At 39.6% G+C, this 26,191-nt stretch overlaps 1 protein-coding gene across 15 annotated transcripts in view; it reads left to right on the forward strand.

Moving 5' to 3' along the window:
- MBNL2 (muscleblind like splicing regulator 2) overlaps nucleotides 1–26,191 on the forward strand; it is a 106,100-nt gene that overhangs the window by 59,891 nt on the left and 20,018 nt on the right. For 8 of the 15 annotated variants that reach the window (XM_021530293.3, XM_021530291.3, XM_021530295.3 and 5 more), the window contains exons 3-7: nucleotides 12,537–12,701; nucleotides 15,662–15,862; nucleotides 16,994–17,257; nucleotides 22,822–22,875; nucleotides 23,562–23,715. In XM_021530293.3, coding sequence (XP_021385968.1) covers nucleotides 12,537–12,701; nucleotides 15,662–15,862; nucleotides 16,994–17,257; nucleotides 22,822–22,875; nucleotides 23,562–23,715 — 838 coding nt within the window. The remainder of the gene's footprint in view (nucleotides 1–12,536; nucleotides 12,702–15,661; nucleotides 15,863–16,993; nucleotides 17,258–22,821; nucleotides 22,876–23,561; nucleotides 23,716–26,191) is intronic. The other 7 variants (XM_021530297.4, XM_021530296.4, XM_021530299.4 and 4 more) reach the window with 1 other exon arrangement.

A 26,191-nucleotide genomic window follows, 5' to 3' on the forward strand; every position in this document is an offset into this window, starting at 1 on the left:
ACAAAAAGAGGTCTGATGGGAATCTCTGTCTTGTGACTCCTGCTCAGATAAGATGCAGGCAGTGAAAACACTTTACCCACAAAGGAAAGTCATAAATTATGTTGTACTTCGGTTCCTGTTTGCAGAACAGTATTTCAGACCCTCAGTTTCTCCTGAGAGACAGATGACCATGGTGCCAAACCTATTAAGGCTTCCAGGAGACAGAACAATTAAAAGTTGTCAGTTGGTCACTGTTGCAGCAGAGCCTGCTTGTCTCCTGTAGAAACTTTAGGGGGAAGGAAGAACAAGTAAATAAATGTGGTTCCTTTCACCAATTGACTTTGCATGTGTCATACTGCATGTTGTGATAGCCTGCTAATACTTGATGAATTTATTTTCCCTGCTAAGATTTAAAGGTGGGAAGGTATCATCTTCAAAATGCTGAAGAAAACAAATTAAAGCAGTTCTTGCTCAAGTCAAATGGGTCAATTCAAGTAATGACTTTTTTTCTTTCTGTGTAAATCATTGGGGCTTTGCTGTGGTGCTGCAAAGTTTTGGTACACTAGTACATGATTCCTTTCAATGCAATTTCAAGTAGAACAAAGCGTTTGCCTTGAAATGATGTTGATGTGCTTATAGCATTATATTATCCAAAATGCTGTTTGGTAACTATTTATTCTGTCAAAGGAGTACATCAGCTTTGGACATACAACTGCTTGTATTAAAGTATTTCTGGATGAATTTTTAACATGAATGTTTTACTTACTGCCATTGTGCTTAAGTACTTTTATTGCTCCATAAATGCTTGGGGTTGCTGTGATCATTAGCCTTTGGTAGGGCATGTTGATAAGGCACACGAGTGTTTTATTACCAACAGTGTGCCATCATCACCACCTAGACTTAATCTTCCCCACCACTTTCCAAATAATATCCTCCTTTTCTGTGGTTTCTGAGTCTCTCAAAATGCAATTTTCTGGGCTGAAACATTTCAATTACTGACTCAGAGTGTTTATTTAAAGTTTTGGTGAAACACTTCAACCATCTTTGAAAAACAGTTGAGATGTAAATACCTTGGCTTTCCTTCCACTTTTTTTAAACTGGCTCAAACTTGATTTCTCATTGTTTATAGCTGAACCTTGAGATCCAGCACCAGAACTGTTGCTCTGATACCAGTAATTAGCCTTCTGTTATTTTTGTGAAATTTCACCCAAATTTGGTCACTTTGTAAGTGTGAAACCTCATGCACACCTAGCAGAGGCAAGCAGGTTCCACATACACTCAGCTGTTTTCAGACCAGTGACACAGCTCTGTGTGCTGTCAGGTGCTGGTGCCAGGAGCAGGGAAGAGGTGAGGCTGAGGGTGAGGAGATGGAGAGAGAGAGAAAGAGAGAGGGCGGAACAAGATGGGGGCTTTGGCCAGGTGAACTGGGCCAAGAGTTGAGAAAAAAGTATTGGGGATGTGCTGTCCAGGCAACATTAGCACATGCTGTCTTCCAGCCCTGGATTTCCCTGTGCCTCAGTGTGAGATGGCGCATGGAAAGTGAGGTCTCCGCCCAAAGGGTGCTGGTGCAGCAAGAGAGGCAGGCAGTGGCAGAGTTGGCAGGAAATGGACTCTTGGTCAGGTGTTTACCTCTTCCTCTGGAAACCAGTGAGTGGGTCCCTGAAGCTGACATCATAGCTGCTAGCCATGAGGTGGGTGGATTCCCAAATCCCAAGGGCAGTAGGTGTCTAGTGAGGCATTTGCACGTGCCATGTGGATGCAACGTCAAAGTGAAAGGAGGACAGACACCTGCAGCCAAAAACTGCAGGCACTTCTCAAGTCTTTAACTGTATTAGGTCTAAGTTTATTCTGCATAGAGTGGGAGTAATGCTGCCTTAGTATTACAAGAAGACCGAGAAATCCATTAATCATTTTAACAGAGCCATTCCTAATGTGATCCTGTAGAGCCAGCCCTATGCATAGGCCCAAAAGGGAATGAGTAGCTTGCATTCAAGCCAGGAGATAAATGAACACGTGTTGGAGTATTGACTGTCAGGGTTAAAAGAAATACCATTTGACTGCTTATTTGCTATATGGAAAAGGCTGTGAAAAATGACTACAGATGTAGTCATGTAATTGAGGTTGATATCACTGCTTTTACTGATGAAGACAGGTACCACGGAGATTGTCACGGTATTCCAATGTCATTGCAATATAATAAATGCTAGGGAGTCTGGTGTGTGTGTTCCTCCCAAACTCACAGATATATGCCTTGGGAAACCTAGAGGCATTATTTTAATTTGAAATTAACCTAGAATTTTATCTAGTCAGTACTGAATCTGTCTTAAGCAAGAGAATAATTATCTGCTCCTTCAACACAGTATTGAGAAGGTATAAGCACTCTTGAGACCACAATCCTATATTCTAGTACTGGAATGAATATAGTATTCAGGGAAAGTAATAAGACATCCTAATGTGTCTTATCTTTTCTCATAACTGTGATTTAGCTGCCTAATTCAGTAAGCTACCATTTCAGATAAATGTTAACTGCATTATATTTCTGGCTATTTTTGCTAGATCTTCTGGAAGCTTCCTAATACCTGGTAGAAGGGGATAGATAGCCTTTCAGAAAAAAGAAAAGGGGGTGGAGGAGGGGTTTAGCTTACTGAAATGCCAGGGCTTTGTTCTTTCTTCTTGCTTGAGTTTATGGACCTTTTACCATTGATCTTTCTTGACCTTTTTTTTAACCTGATTTAGTTTGTTGATTCTATGGATATTTCTCACTGCTAACTCTTTTGTCCTGCTGCTTCAGAGCCGGGGTCTCACTGCCCCTCTTGCTAGTAGTGCTGTTTTCCCCATTCCCCGAGGAGGGAAATTCAAGATGTGTCAGACTGCAAGAAAAGATGGAAGCTTAAATGTTTCACTGATGTAAAGAAACCAATTCCCAGAAGAGGAGGAGCATGAATTTGGTATAGAAAAGGTGAGGAAAGGTGCCCTATTTCCCCTTTGCTTTTCAGGTCAGGTATACTTGATCTCCCTGTAGGCAGCCCCACAGAGATATGCTGTCATTTAATCTCAATGATTTGTTTGCTGCTTCTCAGCAGTTATAAAAAATAAGGAGGATTTCATGTGTGGTTCTTCCTTGAAAATGCATACATATTCATTTTTAGGTGTTTGTTCCTTTAATTTCTGTTTGTTTGCAGGAACTTTCCAATCAGTTGAGAGCTGGTGTCAGACTCCAGCCCTTGCTGGCTGATCCTAGGAGCAAGGCCGATGATTTATTAATAACGCAGCTGAGGTGCCAGTGCTGCCACTGAGAGTGGGTAAACACTCCTCCTCTGCAGAGGGACAAGACTCTGTACTTTTCACCTCTGCAGTTATGTAAGGTGTCCTTGGCCATCTGTGTATTTAACTTGGCCCTTGCTTTTTCCATATGTTTACAAGATGATTGGCTATGAAAGTGTGCAGTCCCCAACAGAGAAGAGTCCCAGGAAGTCCCAGCTCGACTGGGAGTACCAGTAAATAAATGGGTGCAGGGTGGCCTGGCTGGAGTGAAAGCACATTCCCAAGGAGCAGCACAGGGACACGCCAATGACATGTCAGGTCACCTGGTAGCAGTTCAGGGCTGCTGGGCATCCTGCTTTGGAGCTGGGGGCTGTGCCGTGCTGGTGTCCAAAGCATTCACTTGCTTCTGGTGTACGTTAAGTCTGCCCTTCTCTGTAGTATACCAAAGGATCCCTTAGTATGTCAGGGACTTGCTACTTCATACTGATGACCTTTTCCATATGGTGATACTATTCCGAATAATGGGCCTTTTCCAAGTCACATTTAATTCACTGCAACTCTCAAATGAAGCACCTTCTCAAGACTCCCTTGGCCAGGTGAATTGCTATAAAAAGCCAATGTAGTCATTTTTATAGCACTCCACTCCCATTTTCTTTCTGATCTAGTCAACCAGGCTCCTCACTGCCCAGGCATATCTTCTGCCCCTTTTTGATGCCGCTTAACTGATTTTATAGCTTTTCCTGAGGTGCGTTAAGATTCCCGGCATGTTGCTGAGAGAACCATTGCCAGCACACCAGCCCATTGCCTGGTCCTTGCTGGGCTGTTCATCCTTTGGGCTTATGGGCATCCCATCGCCAAAGACTTCTCCCCATTGATCACTATTCCTTTTCTAACCTGGATATGGTGGCAGATATGTGCTATGGACACTGGAGGGTGAAGTCTGTGCACTGAGCCACAATGCCTTTCCTTTACAAGAGAGAAATAAGGTGTCTCAGGGCTTGACTGTCAGTTCTGCCGTTACCCTTGCCTATCTTATCACTGCAAAGTGGTGTTTACAAAGCAAGGGAATTTAATCTCAGTCCTGTTCATATAAGCAAGCATTAAAGTCAGCATATGTCTGCTTGAAGGTTTTTATGAGAATTGGAAGGGAGGTGGGGAAAGGGGTATGTCAGGAAGAGTTGCTGTACCGTACCCATCTTCTTGTTCGGTGTTCTGCTGCTCTGCTACACCACTGTTGCCTTTTCTCTTGCCATCTGCCCTGCAGCCAAACAACTTACTTCTCTTTCCTATTATTAATTCTGAAATGGCTACTTTTGTCTGCTTTTAAGATATTGAGAAAATTTGAAGAAAAATTGCCTCTTATCAAGCTCTTATCTTCTTTTACTGTTCAGTCAAGTTAAATTTAATGGTGTAGTATGTTGTTTAGGAGCAAAAATCTGTGTCACCTTGACTTACTGTGTGGTTCAGCCTGCAATTTGCACATCTCTCCTCTGTCTTCCACAAAAACACTCAATCGAGATGAGCAGGTGTGTTAAAGCTACCCAGCTATCAGTTAACTATGTGTAATGCTCTATTCTGAGACTCTGTAACAGTTTTAGACATTATTTTTCTATAATGCAGGAATCAGTGAATATGTTGACTTCTCTGGCTGGGCAGAGGTGGAGGGCTTAAATCATTGCTCTGCTTTTGAAACCCATCTTGAGTCCCATGGCTGCAGCCAGTCCTCCCACGGGGGAGCTGTTTTGGAGACCTGCACAAGGCAGCTTCGTGCCATGTGAAGACTCTCATCACCCATGTAAATAGAAATCAGACAACTGAGGGGAGTTTTATCTAAATAAGGTTATGTTTCCCTCCACTTTCTTTATGTTTATTCTGTTGCGTTTTTCCCTTAAACTACCTGTTTGCTGCTTCTCATTCCATGGAAGTTGTCTGTCTGAATTACAGTGAAGATTTATTGCAAGGATTGTCCACAGTTGCTTGTGATGTACTATTGATCAATGCTGGTAGCCAAACTTGATGCTAAGATAAAAATAACTAGTTGATTTTGAGTAAAGGGGGTGGAATGGGAAACAAAAAACAAAAAGAGCTACATAATTGGGGAAGAAATAATCTCTATTGCCCTATTATTCTCATATTATTTTCAAGGCAGTAAACACAGAAATAAAATAAATTGATATTAAACTGTTGTCTCTTTGTCTGAGTTTTCTTCTTATTTGTTAGAATAATCTTGAGGATGTTTGTCAAACAGCTTAGAATTTCATTAAGTTTTTTTGGCGTCTGCTATATCTGCCTGACTTCTTTGTCTTCTGAGCAATTTAATATTGAGTACACTTCCCTTGATATTGCAAGGCAAATTATTAAACCATTCTCTATAGCTATGCTCAACATTTGTTTGAAAGAGTATCTTGAGAGACTCAGAGCTCTTTGTGCATTGCAAATGTGCTCTGCAGTAGAACATTTTGTCTTTTTCCATTTAAATAAATATCTCCTATTAAGTCTTTAGTGGTAAGACTCTTACATCATTTAGACATTCCATCTTTTTGTAAGGCTTCCATTTTTGTTCAATATTTTTCTATTTTTTCTGTCAGTTACAGGCAGTTCTTGTTCTCTACTTTTATGAATAAAATGATCATTTTTACCAGCTTTTAGTTTCTTACAAAAAATTGAAGTCATTAAGAGAGTAGCTAATGGGTTTTCTTAGCTTGTTGGAAACTGAATCAGACTGAAATCACCTGAGAACTTTTTTCCTTCTTTTTTTTCTACCTTAAAGTAGGAAAGTGAATTTGCCTTTTACTTTTTCTTGAAACGGAAGTGTGTAGGTGCATATAAATATGTATGCACACTCACTAACTTTGGTGGGTGGACTTGCAAGGTGGCTTTATAAATACAGAACTAAGTTCTCAGCAATGTTTTAAAGTTGTTTTTAAGATGTTTTTGTTGGTAGCTCTTGTCTATTTTTTTCTAGGAAAACAAATCCATGAGCTGAACCATTTCAAGTATAATGTAAGAGATGCTTGTGTTGTTTTGAAATACATTTTTTCCTTTAGATCTTTGTGTTTATAAGATGTATGGCAAATTGCAAAGTCTGAGGTATTTGAACTTGCCCTCAAAAGCTTAATATTTCTATTAGTAATACAGTTTGGTCCTTTTGAATTATTTTTCAATTTCACAAATAGTTCAAGTGTGCTCCATTTTCAAGATAAGGGATCTTATTCTGATCTCCATTTATTTCTATGAAATTATATAAAATACTGCTTAGGCTAAAAAAACCTTGTGTTTTCATAAGCATATATGTTTGCAAGGCAATGTACTCTAGATGTGAAATTATGCAAAATGAAAAAAAAATGAAACTTTTTTAGTATGCCTTAAGGAAGAAATAAAATGTTACATTACATTTTTTTAAATCTCTGACTAGTCATTCCTAAGGCGTAACTAAATTGCCTAAGTCCTTGGACATATGCATAACTCTATGAGCATGTGTAGTCCTACCGATTGTATGAGGTGCTGCATATTTGCAGCAAGTGCAAAGGGAATACTTTAATGGAGCTGTGGTGTCTGGTTTTTTACTTCCTGAGAGAATTTAGGAGGCAGATTGACCTGCATAGGAAAATTGAATTCATGGATTGTGATGTTAGATGGAAATGCTTTTTAATTCAGTCCAAACTAGAGTCGGAGGGTTTTCCATGGCTGTTGAAAGTGCTTTTGAACTCTCATGTACTAAAATATGTAGGGAAATGCATGCATTCAAATCCTGTAGAACAAGAGGAATCATCCCTCTCTGTTTATGAATACACAGTGTTTTATTTAGTGTTTAGGGTTTTTTTTTCCTTTTTGATATTTCTGCATTTGAAAAAGTATCTTCTGAACTGGATGTTTTGGGCTGGTAGAGCTAGTGTGGCTGTCTATGCATAGGAGCAGAAGCTTAAGTATCTCAAAATACCTGCCCTCCTATTGACTGGGTCTATTTTTAGCCTCGGGGAGCACAGGATTATCACAATTTAAAAGTTCCTGGTTTATGTAATACTGAAATTTTTTATTGTTTGGGTGAGGCCACACATGTTCCCAAACAGAATTTACTGAGAGGCTGCTGAGGGGGAATCCCAAATGAGAAAAAACAGTTTTTGCTGTTGATAGAAACTCTTCCAAAAATGTATTTATGCCTTAGGTACCACCCCAGCTGCTGACGCTGCTGTCTTTGTGGCTATTTTTGCCATGTGCTGCCACCACCCTGGACAGTGTCCTGTGCTAGCTCCCACTCTGCTGGGGTTTTAACAGTGTGTAATATCTTCAGTAGGCAATGTTTAGCTAAGCAGCGTGCCCACAGCTGCAAAGGCTTTATTGTTTTAAAACGTGTTCTGATCTTTACAGGCATGTGCAAGGCATGCAGAAAATTGCGAAAGTTCTTTTTGAGTGGGAGGAATAGTTGTGGCATTAGTTGATTATTACTTTTTTAAAATTTGGGTATCTCTTTTCTAACTCCAGCAAATGTTTGGATCTCATAGTGTCTGTGTGGAAACCAGAAAATCTACTTTTCTCTTGTAGAACGAGTTGCTCAGATGCCTTCTAAAACCATTTGTGTCTTGGAAGTCATATACTTTTTTTCTTTTCTCATTAGACTTGAATTCAGTCTGGAGAGTTCATAAAATTTCATCTGCATTTTAGGTGTAGCTTGTTTTCTTAAGGAAACAGGTTTTGCATAAATGCACTGTCCATATTTTTGCCAGTGTCATCCTCTCACCCTGATAACTTCTGAGCAATGTAGCCAGTTTCAAGCAAAGCTGCTAGAAGCAGACATCTCAAAGGCATATCTCAAAGTTCTTACTGGTTATGCAAAAATCAGTGTCTGGGTAGAGGGCAGATCCAAAGTTTTACCCAATTAAGGAAAAGGCAGGAGCGGGCACTAAGCTGCTCCTGAGCATGGTCTGCCAGCAGTGTGCGCATCTTGGCCAGCTCCTCGGGACGCGCACAGCTCCAGCGAGTTATAATTATCCTCTGAGTTGTTTCCTGGCCTGTAGTTGGGAGAGGAGGGAGGGTGCTCTCGGGGAGAAGGAAGGAGGAAGGTGGGATACAGTAGGAAGCTTGGAGGAGCTGGAAGCACCCTGGGGAGTGAGGTTTGGAAGAAGGGACAGACACTTGCAAGGCAGCATGCCTCCTACTTTCTTCTTCTCATTGGTTAACCTGTTTTTTAACAGTGTAATCTGAGTAGGGGGAGTCATGCTCTGTTATTTCCCATTAATAACATCAATAAATTGCCTGAAATTCTGTACCTGAGCAAACTAATTCTGTAAGCTTTAGTTGATTATTGCCTTAAGAGATAGAAGAAACATTATTTTTGCCTATTTTTTTGTGTTCAAACATCGTACTTTTGTGAAAGATAATTTCAATAAGTAAAAGTCAACTCATTATTCTACATAAGCAATTCCCCAGCTCAAACTAATTATTGTTATTGTTACTATTAGAGCAAGAGTAAAATACTGAAAGAAGTTTCTAATTTATGCAATATTCAAAGATAGAAAATGGATCCTTATGTGGATCCTTGGCATGTGTTAGCATCTAAAGTTATGGAGTGTTACTTCTACATTCACCTAATTTTTCTTATTTTAAATTTAAAATTCTAAGCACATATCTAGCTTTTTAATATACTCTAGTCTGTGGGTTGTCTTGTGGTATTGATCTTCGACAAACTACCTATTGTTCGTAATGGTAAAATCTATTGATTTAAAAAAAACAATGGTGTGACATGGCTTGTTAAGGGATGTGTTTTTGAAATTAAGCTGGTCGGGTAGCAGCTCTCCAGACCATTGCCCATGTAGAAGCGGAGCCTCTCTTTGCTGAGCCCTGGTGTTGGGCACTGAAGTCCTTTGAGCTCCCAGCTCCTTGATGCACCCTTTCCCTCTCTCACTGCTTTACCAGAATAAAACTTGTGAGACAGCCTGACACGAGGCACAACATGTTCTAGTAATTAGCAGTAGAAAAGTAGTTTTTCTGTTAAAACTTTCCATTGCCTGCCTGAAATGGGGTGCTGGACAGCTGTAGAGGACAAAGGCAAAGAAATAAAAGGTCAGAGTTAGGTACCATTCCTCCAGGATAAGGGGAGTTAATAGACTTCTGGGAATGTAATCTGATGTCTGTTCATTGTTCCTATCCATTGCAGATAAGGAGACAGCTCATTGAAAGTGATTTTTTTGCATGAACTCCCATGGGAAGTGCACAACTGCTTATGATGAGCTTGTTGATAACCTTCACTTCATGGGTGACAGGAGTTTCTAGGGACCCAGTTTCAAACCAGCCTGTCTGTGGCCTCAGTTTCAGGAGTCTGACTCCTATCTGGGAGCAGGTTAAAAGCTGTAAGAAGCAATTACATTTCCCTGCCGCCTGCCTTATCCTGCTGAGTTTGTGCCGTCCTGTGCCAGAGGGACTGAGTGTCTGTGGAACAGCTCCTAAACTGCTGTGGTTTTAAAATAAAGCAAGCCTCTCTCCAGAAGCTTGATATTGATGTACCTGAAAGTTAAAGTACCTCATTTTGTCTCTGCATTTGTGATGTGGCCTTCTAGCATAATAGTTTTTTACAAAGTGAACTCATTGATGGTGTCCCAGCCAATACATTGAATATGCCTGCGTGTTGTGTACAGATGCCTGTTACGCTTTTTGGTTGCTATATGCTGTCAAGTGAGTTTGACTTCACAGTTGCCTTTTTAATAAACAAAAAATTTCAGAGTCAGTATTTCATTAGATTGAAATGATACTTCAGGCTTGAATTTTTGTTTGTGCAGTGATTAGTAGTTGGGAAATGGAGCACTTGGGAAAAAAGGAATGAAAAATTCCTCTAGATGTTTTCCTGCTATAATTGTAGGTTCAAAAAGTAAAAAAGCCGGTCTCAGAATTTATTTAATTTTGGTAGTGAGGGTGGATTAATTTAGTCACTATTTTCAGTTCTCATTCCACTGAAGTTTATTTTGAGTCATTTAATTTCAACAAGGCTTGATCTGTTTAGAGGGCTTTCTATAGCAGTGTGGTGGGACCACACAACTCTTTTATAGTAGGTACGTTCATTTTTAACCAGGAGCTCAAAAGCTGGTAAACGATGCACAGACATGAATAACTTCTGAGAGGACAGTACATTTCTGTATGGTTGGATTATTTTGAAAGTTTTCAGAAATAACCAGTCTTTTGTGCACTGTGGGCTGATTTGCAGAGTTTGAAGTGATGGTATACAGTAGCTGAGTGCTTTCAGAGGTAAGACTGGAGGTCTGGCTGAAGGCACTCTTCAGGTTTAAGGTACTTCAGAAGCCACTGTGCATGCGAGTTGCTGTTAGTCCTTGTTTAAGGAAAATTTTTGATTCCATAGGTGAATATTTCCATCAGATTCAGTAGTTTGGTATGATTCTGTTTTTTTAATTTTTTAAATTTGCTGTTGATATACAAAATAGGCTAAGGTAAAATAGCTATCAGTTAAAAATGTCTAAATCAGTTGGCCTCATCAGCCAACAAAAAAACATGTGCTCATTGTCTGTGCTGAATCTGCTCCAGTTTATCATTATGATGGTAAAAGCCACATTGCCCCCAAATGAAAAGGCCAGCTTTCTTTTGTGTCCATCAAATCATTACTATTTCTGGTTCTGCTCATGCCAGCTGACAAAGTAATGTTCCTTTTGTGTAATTCATTAAATCAAGCAGCATTAGTGATTTTCTCAACAGAAGGAAGGACTAATGTCCTGAAAGTGGCTGCAGCTGTAGCAGGAAGCTAAAAATGCACTGAGACCATTGTTCCTGAGTGTTGAGACCATTGCTTGTTCTTAAATTTTTAGCTTTCTTGCATTTTCTGGCTTCTGCTGTTTAGCATACTCCCAGCAGCAGCCAGGGGCAGTTCAGGAAAGGGTTGTTCTCAATAATTTAATAATGTGGAAATAGCTGTTTGCATTCCCATCAGCCTCAACACAGGAGGAGCTTCCTGAACACATTTAACTCACCCCTGATTAGCTAGTTATGACATCCTTGTAGAAAATTAGAGGCCGAATACACAGTGTTTTGGTGTCTAAGTCAAAAGTATAACAATAACATTAGTTTTGGGACCTTTGAAGCCTGTTGAAAGTTTTGTAGCAGCGTGTGTCTGTGCATACACAGAGTCAGTGTATGTCTGTACTGGGTGATATTCCTGCATAGGGATCTGGATGCTTTCTTGACTATAGAAAGATATTCCTGCTTGTCTACAAATAGTAAAGCCCTAATACCAGTGAATGGGAAGCTTAAAAAGCACTTCTTAAAAATCTCTCAATTTGGAAACAACTTACACAAGTTGAGTGTATCCAGTGTGGTTTGACTAATGCTTTAGGCCCTCTAGTCACAGCTCTTAAAACTCTGTGATTGTTTGTGAGCCATATCATCAAGGAGCTTCTGATCTCAGTAGGTCCTGCCCTGCAGCTGCACAACCTCCTGGTGCACCTTACAATTTCCCTTTCTGGGGGAAAATATGTCAGTGCATCCTACGCTGCTCTACCTATGTTTGGGGTCAGCTTGTACATCCCAAGCCACCTCAAGATGACAACCCATCTATATGTTTATAGTCTCTTATTATCTCATAACTGTCTAAAAACTCCTCTTTTCATGTTGATTGGAGCTGTCCTTTTGCTGTGTACCTTCAGATTTAGATCCATGCACTTCTTCTAAATTTAGGCTGTAAAAGAATCACCTTTACTTCTTTTATACTTGAATGGAAATAGTTCAAAGCTGTGCTGATGTAATAAAAACAGGAGGCTGGAAGGCAATGAACTGGAATAAGGATGAATGTATGAGAGAACACAAGCAGAGAGTGGCAACTTTAGATCCTCCCTGCCATGATCACACAATTATTTTTAATATGATGTACTTAACAGCTGCATTTCTCTTAAAGAAGGTTTCAATTTGTTATTCATCATATGATGTCATTTGATAAAAAAACTTTTGTTATGATAACATCAGGTATTCGAGCCATAATGTCATGAGAGGCAGTTCAGCCAGTCTGGACAGATCTGAGATTATTAATTTTACAACACTGATCTGTACTTACCAACGAAATTGCTGATTCACAGCCTTTCTCCTTTTTTTTTCTGTGGCTAATAGCCTTAATGATCAATCAGAGGTGGTGAGCTGAGGCAGAGCTCAAGGCCATCAGCTCCTTTCAGCCCTCTACATAGTTCCCAGGAAACACCCTGTGTTTCATTACTTCTTTCTTAGTTTATGATGTAATATTTTGCTTGAAGGCATTGAACTATCATCAAAAGCAGCCGACTGATTAGTGTGACTTCTTTTTCCAGGGTCGTTGTACAAGGGAGAACTGCAAGTACCTTCATCCACCAACACATTTAAAAACTCAGCTGGAAATCAATGGCCGGAACAACTTAATCCAGCAAAAAACTGCAGCAGCAATGCTCGCCCAGCAAATGCAGTTCATGTTTCCAGGGACACCTCTACAGCCAGTGGTAAGTATATTTATCTGGTGGTCTTAATGGTAAGTAAAGTTGAAGACTCCATTGACCTGCAAAAGTTGTCTAAATAGTATCAATAAAAATAGTCCCTGTCTGTTTACTTAAGGAATGGTTAAGATGCTGGACATATGCTCATTTATATTTGCATATCAAGATTTAATGGAGTGTTGCTGTAGACTTGATGTATTTTTCTTTAATGCCATAATAATTTGCTTTTTTTTCCCCTCTTTTTTTGCCCCCTTAATGCATTTCATGTCATGTTTGTAAGATTTTTACCTATAATCCTTCTGGAGGTGGAAATTTGTGTAATAACAATAATTTGCTAGTAAGTGATTTGAGTAGGAACACAAAGTTTCTCAGGAGTCTATGGGTCTGAATGGCTTTAAAAATTATTTATTCTCAGTACCAGGAACAAACGTTAATGATTATTGTTTTCATAGTCTGTTGAAGTCTGAAGTATGTGAGGTCAAGACAGAGAATTGGTGGTGCACGCACTTCACAAAGTCAGTGTTTTGTCTCGAGGTGATTCACACGGTGCCTGAGATACTTCATATCCAGGAGGTGATAGCGAACTAGAGTCTGGCATGCATGAGTAGCATCTTTGGATATGCACTAAAGTGATCAGTTGCTCTGGGCAGGCCTTGCAGGTGGGCTTCTCAGTGTAGCAGGTTTGGCAAGTAATCCGAGTTAAACTTTCCACACATGGCTGCTAATGATGTTTTTTCAATCTAAATTCCTAGTGTAAGGCATCCCACTAGAGTGGGATTTTTTGTCTAACTTGAGGCATCTGGAGTGTTGGCATCAACTTCTGCAGTGAGTTTCCAAGGTCCATTTTTAGTTTATCAAAAGACATAGGCACTGCTAATTACTATTTGCTTGGCTTGTTCCAGACATCAGCATTTGGATTAGATGATTTAGTTTTCAAAGTGCCTTTGTCTTTGCATGGGCTACCACAGAAGTCAAGGGTAGGTATCTCAGAAGAAGACATATGCATTTGCTTCCAGGAAGCTCACCCCAGATGCCTTTTTCAGTAATGCCTTTTTAGACTCAATACATGTACTGTCAGTTGGGATTGGGCTTTGAGTGTCGGGATTCCCTGAATTTCTGGTACATGTTCATCAGATTGTATCTGATCATTTTGGCCTCTTAATGTGTCTTGATATTTCCTGGGGATTTACTGCTTGAGTTTTTACCAGAAAAAGTTGTGATGAAGTAATAGATTCCACTGCTTAATATTATGAGAAGAATTCAAGTGGCAAAATTATGCTTTTTTTTCTTCTCATCCATTTCATCATTTGAACTTTACAATTTCATTGACGTAATGTCTTCTGTACTGATTGCTGTGATAAAAATGCCAGGTCTGTCTCACATAAATTGCCAGATTAAGATGACTCAGCCTTGACCAAATGGATAAAAAGTGAAAGAAAATTTCATAGAAGTCATTTGATGAGTGGATTTATTTTTAAAATTATATCTGGCACAAAGCTGTTATTTATACTTCACATAACACGTACTGTTTTCAACATAGTCAAACCATTGTTTCATATAAATGTTCATTATTATGCTCTTCAGAATTTAGCTTGTTTGACATATAAACTAGGTTGCTTGATATCAAGCAGATTTGATCACTGATTAGAACATAGCATAATATATTTTTAACTCTTAAGAGCAGTTAGATGGCATTTCTGTATAATTGGTTATCCTGGCTAATCTGTATACTCAGAGCATCTTATTGGTACTAAATCACATCTATTTATAATTTAGTAATTGGTTCCAAAGACAAAAAAATCCCAAGAAAACTAAACACAAACAAAAAAGAAAAAAGCTGCCTTCTAGGTGCTGTGTTTTCTTTTGTGTATTTTCTATGTACTTTGTGTCATGCAGGCCACTTTAGCAAGAAAGACTCTTCTCCTTTGTTAAAGTGTTTTGAAGTCTTAGTGTTGTGCTGTTGTGTTTCTAGCTGCTGGCTTATTTGGAAACCTAATTTCTGACAAAGCTAATCAGAGATGTGTCCTGTTTTTCCTCATTTATAATTATACCTTCACTCTCTGGAGTACTCAGCACTGCAGAACTAAAGCACTTTCCAGGTCTGAGCATGAGCTGACCATGGTGATGTTCTGCCTCCACCCCTTGTGGAGCTAGTGTTAACAAACCCACTATTCTGCTTCATCATGGCTGTTGTAGCATCACACAAATGCTCTTTCTTCTGGTCATGACTTCACTGACTCACTGTAGGAAGGAACAAAACAAGATTTTTAGACCCATATCATTCCCTCAAATCAAAGTTTTTCATATTATGACTTAATATAAGCTTTATTAATCCCTTTCTAAATATTGTGTCCAGCTGAGATTATAATATTTATTCTGCTTGCCATTGGTGACAGCTGAGCACACAAACGTTTGCAGAGTTGAGTTTTTTCAGTGTGTGAGATACAGTAACATAATTGCAGGAGGTGGCAAAATACAGTATGCAAACATACTGGAAGTTACATGCCAAAGAGCTCATTATAAGAACTCTTATTAGAAATATGGCTTTAATATAGTGAATAACGCTTCAGCTATGAAATCTGAATACTTTGAAAAACAGCCTGTTTTACCAAGGAAAACAAGAATTGAGAAAAAGCAATAAAGTCTATGTTATTTCTACATTTAGGTGCGTAAATAAGCCTGCAGTGTAAGCTGGACCTCCGCACAGATTCAGGTTCAAAGTAGGACTTCCTTTGCATCTGCAGACTCTTTTCCAATAATAGAGTTACAAAGGTGGTTCTTCATGTACTGCTGGAATGCGTTACGTGATTAAAAGAAGAGAGGATGTTGTGTATTTTGCCAGCTGTTTAAAGTTTTTCTTTAAGAAAATGAATGAGTGCCAGAAAGAACAGCAAGCAAAGGACAACTAGTAAGATATTGATTAAGTGGCTTTTAATTTCATCTTGGTGTGTGTTTTCCTTTTTCAGCCCACATTTCCGGTGGGTCCCACAATAGGAACGAACACGGCTATTAGCTTTGCTCCTTACCTAACGCCAGTAACACCAGGAGTTGGCTTAGTCCCGACTGAGATCCTACCCACGCCGCCTGTCATTGTTCCTGGAAGTCCACCGGTTTCAGTCCCCAGTTCAACTGCTACCCAGAAACTCCTCAGGACTGATAAACTGGAGGTACTTTAGACACCACTGGGACTAGAAACACTTTCTCTGTTAGGCTGTGTGAGAGATCTTGGAGGGTATAACTGTTGTTTTAGAAGAAAAGCTTACATTTTGTTGCTACAGATAGAAAACTTGTAACCAGGCAGGATTTCTGCAATGCAGCCAGTGGTAATTGAATACTGTTATTTTTAAGGTAGTGTTTTTGCTTATATTTAATACACAGACATCGTGAGTTTTCTTTTTTTGTAAAGTTCATAATCTCAAAAAACTTCAACCCATGCCTGTAAAGGCATCCCTTGATGAAATATCTAACAACCACATTTTTTTATTTCAGTAATAATTTTCCTGATTTTTCTGCACTGATAATAAGGGAATTTTATAGCTTTATGGATTGATATTAGGGGAATGGTGTAGCCCTTCAGCCTGAGCTGCCAATGGGGATGTGGAATATTACCAACCCAGCAGCAGGCTGAAGGGCCAAGCCCCCAGCTATGTGCAGAGCCTCCCAGCTGTTGCTGGATCACTGCGTGGCTGGACTCAGTGGAATCTGTGATCTGAGTACACAGGGAGGCCAAATGACTCCAGCAGAAATGAATGTCCTTTCCCAAAAACCTAAGCACCAGTGTCTAGAGCACATTTCTTCTTAGGAAAGTCAGTGTGTTCATTCTGCCCATTTTTTAAAATTATTTTGTTTGTAGACTCCATAAAAATGCAGTGCATCTGATGTGAATTTTCCCTGGGTTTCAGCAAGAGGAACTCCTTCCCTACCAGTCCACCTGCAAGAATACAAAGTGTAGTCAGAAAGAGACAAAATATTTTGTGATTCCCAGCTAGTTTTGCAGGAGCAGTTACGTAAGTAAGTATCTTTCCCAGCTGCTTTTTAGACAGGAAAAAAGAAAGGCATTTGAGAATGCTTCTGTTATTTAGCCACAGTACTAGAGAGCTACCTGAGGAGCCAAGAACATAAGGATGAAATAGGTGCACTCGCCTCACCCACCAAAAGCTTTATTGAATTGAAGTTGCTGTAAAACTTGAACTAAGGGGGGAAGGGGGCAGGTCTGTCTTTTGGGGACATGGGACACTCCCTGCCCTTTCACGCTGCACCGAGCTGTGCCCCTGCAACGTGTGTTGTTTTGCACGTAGGTGTGCAGGGAGTTCCAGCGGGGGAACTGTGCGCGTGGAGAGACTGATTGCCGCTTTGCGCATCCGGCAGACAGCACAATGATTGACACAAATGACAACACCGTAACCGTGTGTATGGATTACATAAAAGGTCGTTGCATGAGGGAGAAATGCAAGTATTTTCACCCTCCTGCACATTTGCAGGCCAAAATCAAAGCGGCGCAACACCAAGCCAACCAGGCTGCAGTGGCAGCCCAGGCAGCTGCGGCAGCTGCGACTGTGATGGTAAGTGCAGGCATGTATGGCTGCCTTTTTTTTGATGCCTATTTTGCTTCAATTTAATGCTGTTTGCTTATACTTTCTTTTCTCTTTTGCCTCTTTCTTTTTTTTTTTTTTAATTTATCCTTTTTTTATTTTGGTGAAAGATAAGAATTTGTAAAATTATTACTATTGCTTGATGGGAGAAAGCACTTTCCTTTCTTTATGCCCTTGTTTTAATGCTGGTTTTCTATTCAAGACAGTGAAGCAAATGACACTCTATACCACTTCTGTTCTATGCCTTAATTATATGTAAATTTGCCTCTAGTATTTCCAAACAGAAACAAAACTGATAAGCTTCAGTGTTCCCAGGAAAACAGGGACACATATGCTGTTTTAGCTCTTTGATGGCAGATATACATGTGGAAATTTGGAAGAAAAGCAAAGAGAGAGCGTTTGCTTCAGAGATCAGTAGTAGAATAGAAACCTCTACTGAGATCAGCACAGTCCGCCTTCGAAACAAGACAACCAGCCAGCCACCTTGGTCTCACTGTACTGGTAGTGTATTAAAACCAGGACACTCATCTGATGTACCATTAGTGCCTGCCTGAGGATGAGAAAGAACTGCCCTCTGTAGATCTACAACTATCCCCAGTGACTAAAAAGTGTTGCCTGTGTGTTTTTGAACTTTGGTTGATGCATTTAGCGCCTAGAGACTTCTTGCCTCTCACACTATTATGGGGCAGTTACTTGAATTATGAGGTTTTAATGTAGTAAACTGTAATGGGAATCATTAGCAAATAAATATTGTGGTTACAGTCAGAAGAAAAGAGAGTGAGGCTTTTATTTTCAGATACTTTAACCTCTTACTTAAAACTGTTTAGACAAGACAGCCCACCCCTTCACCAGGACTGGATTCCTCTTACAGTTGCTACCAGGAAAGTTGATGAATTTGCAGTGATATTGATAAAGTTAAATAAATTGAACATGCAGGATCTGACTTGAGAGACAAAACTGCTGGCAGCAAATCAAAGAATCATTGTCCTCATTGCTGGCAGTGGACGAATAATTAAGCAGATGTGGTTTGTGGACTTGTGGGCAGTGCATACAATAGTTATAGACAGTACAGTTATTCTCTGGTTTAAAGGCCTACAAGAAACACAATACAGTACAGTACATAACTACCCCAAGCTATTGTATTTAACAAATTAGAATAAGACCAGACTTTTTTGAGGGACAAAGGGTAAGTTATGCAAGAAAGTAAACCATTATACAGAAGAATATTTCTTAAGTTTCAATATTCTTTACCCAATAGTATCACAGCCTTTGTTTCAAATTGGATGATTTTTAGTTAAAGTTTCCTGTGCTTGCAGAAATTGAATACCATCTGGAAATTAAAGCAGAGAAGATTGGGGTTTTATTCTGATTTAGCTTCTGTTGTGCAATATTTATTGTTCATTTAGAGATTTTAATATTTCTAGGCACTAAACTAAATAAGAAAGGCAAAAGATGAGGGCATTAATTTTTTTTGCACTTCAGCAATGGTTGCAGATACATATCCTGTGGTTTTAAATAAGGCTTAATTAGAGTTGCATTAGCCTCAAAGCAAGATGAAGCATCTTTGGAAACACAGAATTGAAATGTTATCAGTTTAATGTCACAGGAGAAGGCAACAGGGACCTGTAATTCAGGGTAACATTTTGCAGATAAATATGTACAAAATATTCCAGCCCATTTCCCCTGCTTAAGCAGGGGAGCTAGAAGAGATTGACAGGATGTGCCTGTTTGGTTTACTAATGTCTCTAAGGATGGAAACTCCATAACTTGAAAACCTGCTCCATACTTCCAGTTAAAAAAAAAAAAAAGCTTTCTTTTTTTTTAATCTTACATTTAAATGTAATTCCTTTTATTTAAATTTGTTTCCATTGCTTCTTCTCCTGTCCCTTGGCACCACTGGCTTCATCTTTACCCTGAAATCAAATATTTGTATACACTGATGGATTCCCCTGTATCTTCTTGAGGCTGAATCCAATCCCTTGATCATTTTTCAGGTCCTTTATGGAAGTGTTTAGTACACCTGTGTACTGGGATGCCCAGACCTGGACAGAGTGCTCCATATGTGGCTTCACAGGGCTGAGTAGAGGGGAAGAATCACCTCCCTCTACCTGTTGGTGATACTCTTCCCAGTGTAGCCCAGCATGCCATTAGCTGCCTGTGCTTATGAGGGCGCATTGCTGGCTTGGTGTCCACCAGGATCTTGAGGGTCTTTTCTGCCAAGCCTTTGTGGCCCCCAGCATGTACTGCTGCCTCGTTCCTCCCCAGGTGCAGGTCTTGATATTTGTTTTTGCTGGACTTTGTGAAGTTTCTCTGTGCCCATTTCTCTAGACTTTCTATGTCCTCTGAGCAGTAGCATGTCTATCTTGTATATCAACCATTCCTCCAAGTTTCACACCACTGGTGACTGGCCTCCAGCTGGGCTCTGTGTTGCTGGTCACATCCCTTTGAGTCTGGCATGTGAGACAATTGTCAGTCCACCTCCCTGTTTCCCATTTAGCCCAGGATAAATAACTCTGTCTGTGAGGATGAAATAGTGTTGAAATCCTTTCTGAAATCAAGAGAAACAACATCCATTGCTCTCCCTTCACCACCTTACCAGCCTCATCATAGAAGGATGTCAGGCTGGTTAAGCACAATTTCCCTGTCATAAATCTATGCTGACTACTTCCCATCACTGTCTTGGCTTTCATGTGTTTGCAGATAGTTTTCAGGAGGATTTGCTCAATTGCTTTCCCAGGGACTGAGGTGAGGCTGACCAACCTGCCAGTCCTCAGACCTCCCTTCCTGCCCTTTTTGAAGATAGGAGTGTAATTTACTTTCTTGCAGTCTTTGGGAATTTCCCTCAGTCACAGGCACCTTTCAAAGATAAGTAAGAGTAACCTTGCAGTGACATTGGCCACCTCCTTCAGCACCCAGGGTGCATTCTGTTAGTTCCTATGGGTGCATACAGCTTGTTTAAATGTTCCCTAACCTGATCATCCTCCCCCAGAGGAAAGTCTTTTTCACTTCAGACTTCCCTACTGGTCTCCCACTGGCCTGAAGGCCAGTCCTGCCAGTAAAAACTGAGGTGGAAAGGATTTTCTGAACCTTCAGCCTTCTCCATGTTCTGTGTCACCAGGTTGCCTGCCCCATTCAGCAGTGGAAACACATTTTCTCTAGTCTTCCTTTTGTTGCTGAGAAGCCCTTCTGATTGTCTTTCACATCCCTTGCCAGATTCAACTCCAGGTGATCTTTGACTCTCCTAACATATCCCTGCATGTTCACGCTGTATCCCTGTTCCTCCTGAGCAATCTGTCCCTGCTCCCACCTCTTGTGGGCTTTCCTTCTTTCATTTGAGTTTAGTCAGGAGCTTCTTGCACATTCATGGAGGCCACTGCTGTGTGGATCTTGTTTTATTCCAGGAGACATTAAAGCATACCGATGTGCCATATGGCAGGCAAATACTATGCCTTGGATGTTTGATCATTTGATTTTTTAATATTATCTTTATTTCCTTTTTGTATCCTCTTTCTCTCCATCCTGTAGCTATTGATTCATTGGTTGTTAGTTATGCAGATCAAATGTTGAGAAGGAGATAATCTGATGGAACAGAAAGAGGTAAAGAAGCTTTTACTATCAGGATGAAATAAAAGAGAATATTAATATAGAAGAGCAAAATGAGCAGTTTGAAAGCCTGAAAAGGAGACTACATAGAAGCAAATTTGATGAGTATGTTTAGAGCAAGTCAAATCTTCAGGTTAGGAAGACTAAGACTGAACTTTCTGGGGACTATGAGGGGAAAGCCAGAAGAAAGCTTCAAAGTAGGGAGGTGTTATTAAGAAGAGCATGGAGAAAAACTGGAGAAAGGCAATTATAAACAGAGACGTTAACAAGTTAGATTAGATAAGATCTGTATTTGGATAATAAAGGTAATTAACTGAAACACTTTACTCTTAGTGATGTTGATTTGAACTTATGGACTTCATGGCAGAATGCTGAATTCAGTTGTGCTGCATCACCTCTGTGTAGACTTCCCTCTGTGGTGGAGGCAGAGCAGCTCTGAGGCTGTGCCCCAGGCAGTGGAGCGATGTCCTTGGCAGTGGTACCTGCACAGTGTCCTGCTTGGACAGAAGTCTGTCCAGATCCCCACTTCAGACTAGGTGTTTCTTGTTGTGTCTGGGTCTTGGGCCCAGAGAGATGAGCAGATCCTGTAGATCAGGTATGCAATCCAGAAAGGTGCTAAAGAAGAGACAAGGAGGGTGTTGAGAAGACTCATGCTACAGAGACAGGTACAAGGAGTAAGTAAAATGAGGATTGTCATGCAGAATACCCTGTTGGCACCTGATCAACTTATGAACACAAGGTGTTTGCAGGCATTTGAAGCCTTGTTGTCTTCCTCCACTTCAACTTTTATTCCCTATTTCCACATACTGATTTCAAACATCATCTGCATATTCTAAAAAGAGCTAAATATCAGCCTGTGTTTAAAAAACAAAAGTAAACATTTCAATTTCCAAGCAAATTTTTCTTTCCTTTCTAAAGGTTTGTAAGAATTACTTACCCTATAAAACTTGAAAGTAATATTTTATATGAGAATTTTTTTTACAGAATGCAGTCATATCAGCCATAAGTTTGAATTTACTATGAAAGAATACATAAATGTATATGCCTGTGTACTATGCCTAAATACTTTCTTTTGACAAATTAATAATGCTGGGCTAGTATCATAACTCACATGTTAATGTTGGCTTATGAACTGGGAGCCCAATTTTACTCCCTGTGCCTGAAGGTTATAGTAAAATTTAGAAAGTATGTTTTCAGTTCTGAAAGACTTTTTTCCTTCTCAATGTAATGTGGTAAGTTACAAGATTAAAAAATCTAGAAAAATGCCCCAGCTGTAGAAGAAAAGAAAAGGAATTAATGATAAGTTAGTGTAACTGGACATACTACTGTGTTTTGTATTGGCAAAGGAGAACTTCATTTTGACCATTGAATGATTCACTTCTCTAAATTAAAAGACACTCACCTTGTAAGCACTGATATTAATAGCATTTGTAATGCTTTACAACTTTCACTAGTGATTTGTATTTGAAAATGTAACCACCAAAATCAATTTTCCCACTTCAAAATGTGACCGAACTGACTTATCAGAAATTCCAATAGGTGTATCCTTAAAACTTTCTGCATCTCTGTGAAGTGTTTATATGATGCTTAATAGTGTCTGCAAGCTGCTGTTTTACTCAACTTTCCTGAATTTCAAACATCTATATTTTACTCTCTTATTATGCTTTTAACTAAGGTATAGTAGATGCATTTTTGCTTCGGTACTAATTCAAGATGTAATATTCATTTCTTTAGAAGACATTTTTGTTGTTGTGCATGCCTAGTGTTTTGTATGTTGTATATTGCATTCAGAATATTTTTTTCCTTCTCACCTATCCACAAATGCAATGCCGTTCCCATGACGCACCTCTGCTTGCTGTTTACCTGTATGTTAATTCGCTTGACTCCCATTGGCCCACTGCCATCATGTGCTCGCTGCCTGTTATTAAAAGACTCAGTCGACTGCCAAAGCAATGAAGCGACCTCTCGAAGCAACTGTAGACCTGGTACTTTGACCTTTCACCTTTTGCTTTGCATGTAGCTTTTTTTTTTATTTTATTTGGTTTTATTATAATTTTTTTTTTTTCCTTCAGAGAAGCAACTAATGAAATTTGTATCGCTTTACTTTTCAAACATCAACCGGAAATTATTTCACATACTCATTAATTTACCGGAAGCTCTATTTATCCATCTCATTCTCATATGTAATAGACCGCAGACGATTTAGTTTGGTTCCTAACACAGTTTCATCTTTTTTAAATCTCTCATGAAAAGTCAAATTGAGATAAAACTGCTTTTGTAATTGAAAATGCGTAACGTAATCCATTAATCTGTATAATAATAGGAAACGATATTTAAATTTAAAAATAAAAGAAAATACTTGGCAATGAAACACAAGTGGTTTTTTCTCCCTGTAATATTTGAAAACCTACTTAAAGGCAATGCTATTTTCGTTGCTTTAAAGCAAACGTTTCTTTTCAGTAGTTGTGCTGCTACAGTTCTAGGTTAATAGTACCATGCTTTTGCTACCAATAACAAAATTTCACTCATTTTACATTGCTGTGCTTTGAGTTAATATGCATGGCGAGGCATCTTTAGCTGCTTTTAAAAATACTAAGTTTTTGTATTTATGTATATGCTACGGACAAGGTCTTAAAAATTGAGCCATTTTAACTAACTTTCTTATTTACAGGCCTTTCCTCCTGGTGTTCTTCACCCTTTACCAAAGAGACAAGCACTTGAAAAAAGCAATGGTGCCAGTGCCGTTTTCAATCCCAGTGTCTTGCACTATCAACAGGCTCTTGCCAATGCTCAGTTGCAGCAACATGCAGCGTTTATCCCAACAGGTATGTTGTATCCACATTGAACCAGTTTAGTGTCCCTGAGGTAGCCTGTGTGTCAGGCAGTTGCACTTAACAGAAGGTTTTATTGTGCTCCCTTCCCCACTTGAGGTGAAGCCTGCACAGATGATTGCACATTGTTTTAATTCCTCTTTCAAAGGACAAGAATTCAAGCAGAAACTTCAATATGCCGTTAAGCTGCTGTTTTGCACATTCATAGCCTTGCTTATCATTCTCCAGAGTTTGCCCCTTTTTGCCTGCTGTAAATTGGCTGGATTTTGACTCGTATCTGTTTCCACTAACAAAAATGCTGGGGAAAGCATCATGCTTCAGAGATGCCACAGCATCCTCCTGCTCCCTCAGCTGCTGTTTTGCAGCTGTGGGGATTTCCCCAGCCCCACACGAGCACCCTGAGAAAGGGAACACCAGCCATAAACTTCCAGTCAATACCTGCGTGGAAGCACTGGCAAAACACATCGCTCCCCGCAGCTGCACTTAAGGGTTTTCAGGCATCAGATGCATTTTCGTGGTTTTGGAGCACCACCAGAACTTTTCCTAGCATTTGTGGCTCATAGCTGGGGTTATAATTCTTCATAGGGATGATCTGAAGATGAGTGAATGTAATTTACATTTCAGTGCTCAGAGCTCTGTGAAAATCAGAGTGTTCAGAGATGGCTTGACTTGCCCCCTGGCTGGTAGCAGGGTGAGAGAAGGGATGTGCTGGGTGCTCGTGCAAGCAGTAACAACACAACCCTCTAAATTGTGTCAGTCACCCCCACTCCAACTTCCCAATGGAGAATTCCCCTCCTAAGGAATTCTGTGATTTCATTTGTAATTGACAAATTATGTATTTTAGTGTCAGGGTGTTCTTGAACTTCAGAATAGTTTAAAACTACATGTTTGCAAATGTGCTTGACATTTCAGCAATGTTATTTTAGTTTATAGAAATAATGCCAGTTAAACAAGGAATGAAAGGCAACACACAGCGATTTCCCAATCTATCAGCATTCCCATATGTTTTTAAAGATAAAAAACAAACACAGATGGCTTTGACTTCATGGAATTTTTCTATAAGGCCTCAGTAACAACCTTGGAGCCTGCCCCCGTATTTGTAATAGTAAGTAATAGCATAGCCTTATTTTTAGCACATTGGTGCACCAGAATAGGTGTGGCGGAAAACACACTGACATTTATGGGAGTGTTTGAAAAAAAATAAATAACTGCTGAGACCGCCTATTTGGACATGAATGGAAGACTGCCCTGTGCTTACAGAACATATAGAAATTTCCACAAATTTATTTCACATTGAAACTATGAGAATTTGTAGCATGATAGGTATTTTTCCTTCTTAAGCACTCCCTTTCAGGGCTTATTGCTCTTATTTGCAATTGACAAGGACTTCAAATTAACTATGGAAAATACAGTAGTTTAGACCTTTTTCAGTGAGAAAGTATTTGGCTACTTTCCAGGCTTTTGGAAAGCTCATGCTTCCTTAAGTAACTCACTTTTTGTATTTTTTATTGTCAATCCCTCTTTCCAGCTAATTGCTGTAATTCTAGTTTTAACTGAAAAATTTCTGGTTGTAGGAAGGGTGGATCTTGGAACCAAACCTTAAGGGCCAGGTTGTTGTCAAATCCCAACACAAGTGCATGAAAAGAAGGAGAAACACAGGTATAAAATACCAGATGGAGCCCAAGTCCCAGAGTAGAAAACCTTTCTTAAAGTAATGAACCTCCTGCTCTTTTCAAACACCATCAGCTCCAAGGAAGGATATTAAAGAGAGGAGTTGGGGTATGGGAGTAGTTCAGGAAAGGAGAACACCCTCTATGAGAATGGTTGTCATGAGCTTTCCATTAAAGATGATACATCTGATATTCCCACATTTCCTGGGTAGGTTGGATTTGGTGGGTGTAAGGACTGTCATGCAACCCACATCTGAGGAGCAATGCATGACATTATCTGTTGGATTTTAAATGATTGTGTGGTATTTTCTAAACTGGTAAAATTTTCAAATGTGTTCCTTGTGTGTGTGTGTGCGTGTGTGTTAAATTTTAAGACAAGTTTTGCTGCTGGAATATATATAAAACTTAATTGTTTTATATAACTTCTCTGCTTTATTAACCACTGGCTCCCCTAATAAAAAGTGTGGGGCTTGACTTAGCATGGCTTACCTCCAAAGTTCTGCACTTTGTTTTACATCAGTTTGATTGCTTTGTCACCTTCTCCTTATTGTTCAGTGAATGTTCTTAAAAACAGCAGATCTTTTCTCTCTTCCCATTGCTGTTTGTTAGTGTTTCTATAGCCTCTAGAGGAGGAACTTTGTGTATTCTCTGGGGACTGTTCTTGAGTAAGGTCATTCATAGTCACATAAGTCCTGCAATGGTCCCATGGGGCTGCAGTAGTAATTCAGCAGGAATACAGGAAGCATATTTGACTCTGTGTCAAATATGCACGTACCTTGCACTAGTCTCCTTACCTGCTT

This window comes from Lonchura striata, chromosome 1 (genome assembly GCF_050655825.1).
Source record: "Lonchura striata isolate lonStrDom1 chromosome 1, ASM5065582v1, whole genome shotgun sequence".
Taxonomy (NCBI): domain Eukaryota; kingdom Metazoa; phylum Chordata; class Aves; order Passeriformes; family Estrildidae; genus Lonchura; species Lonchura striata.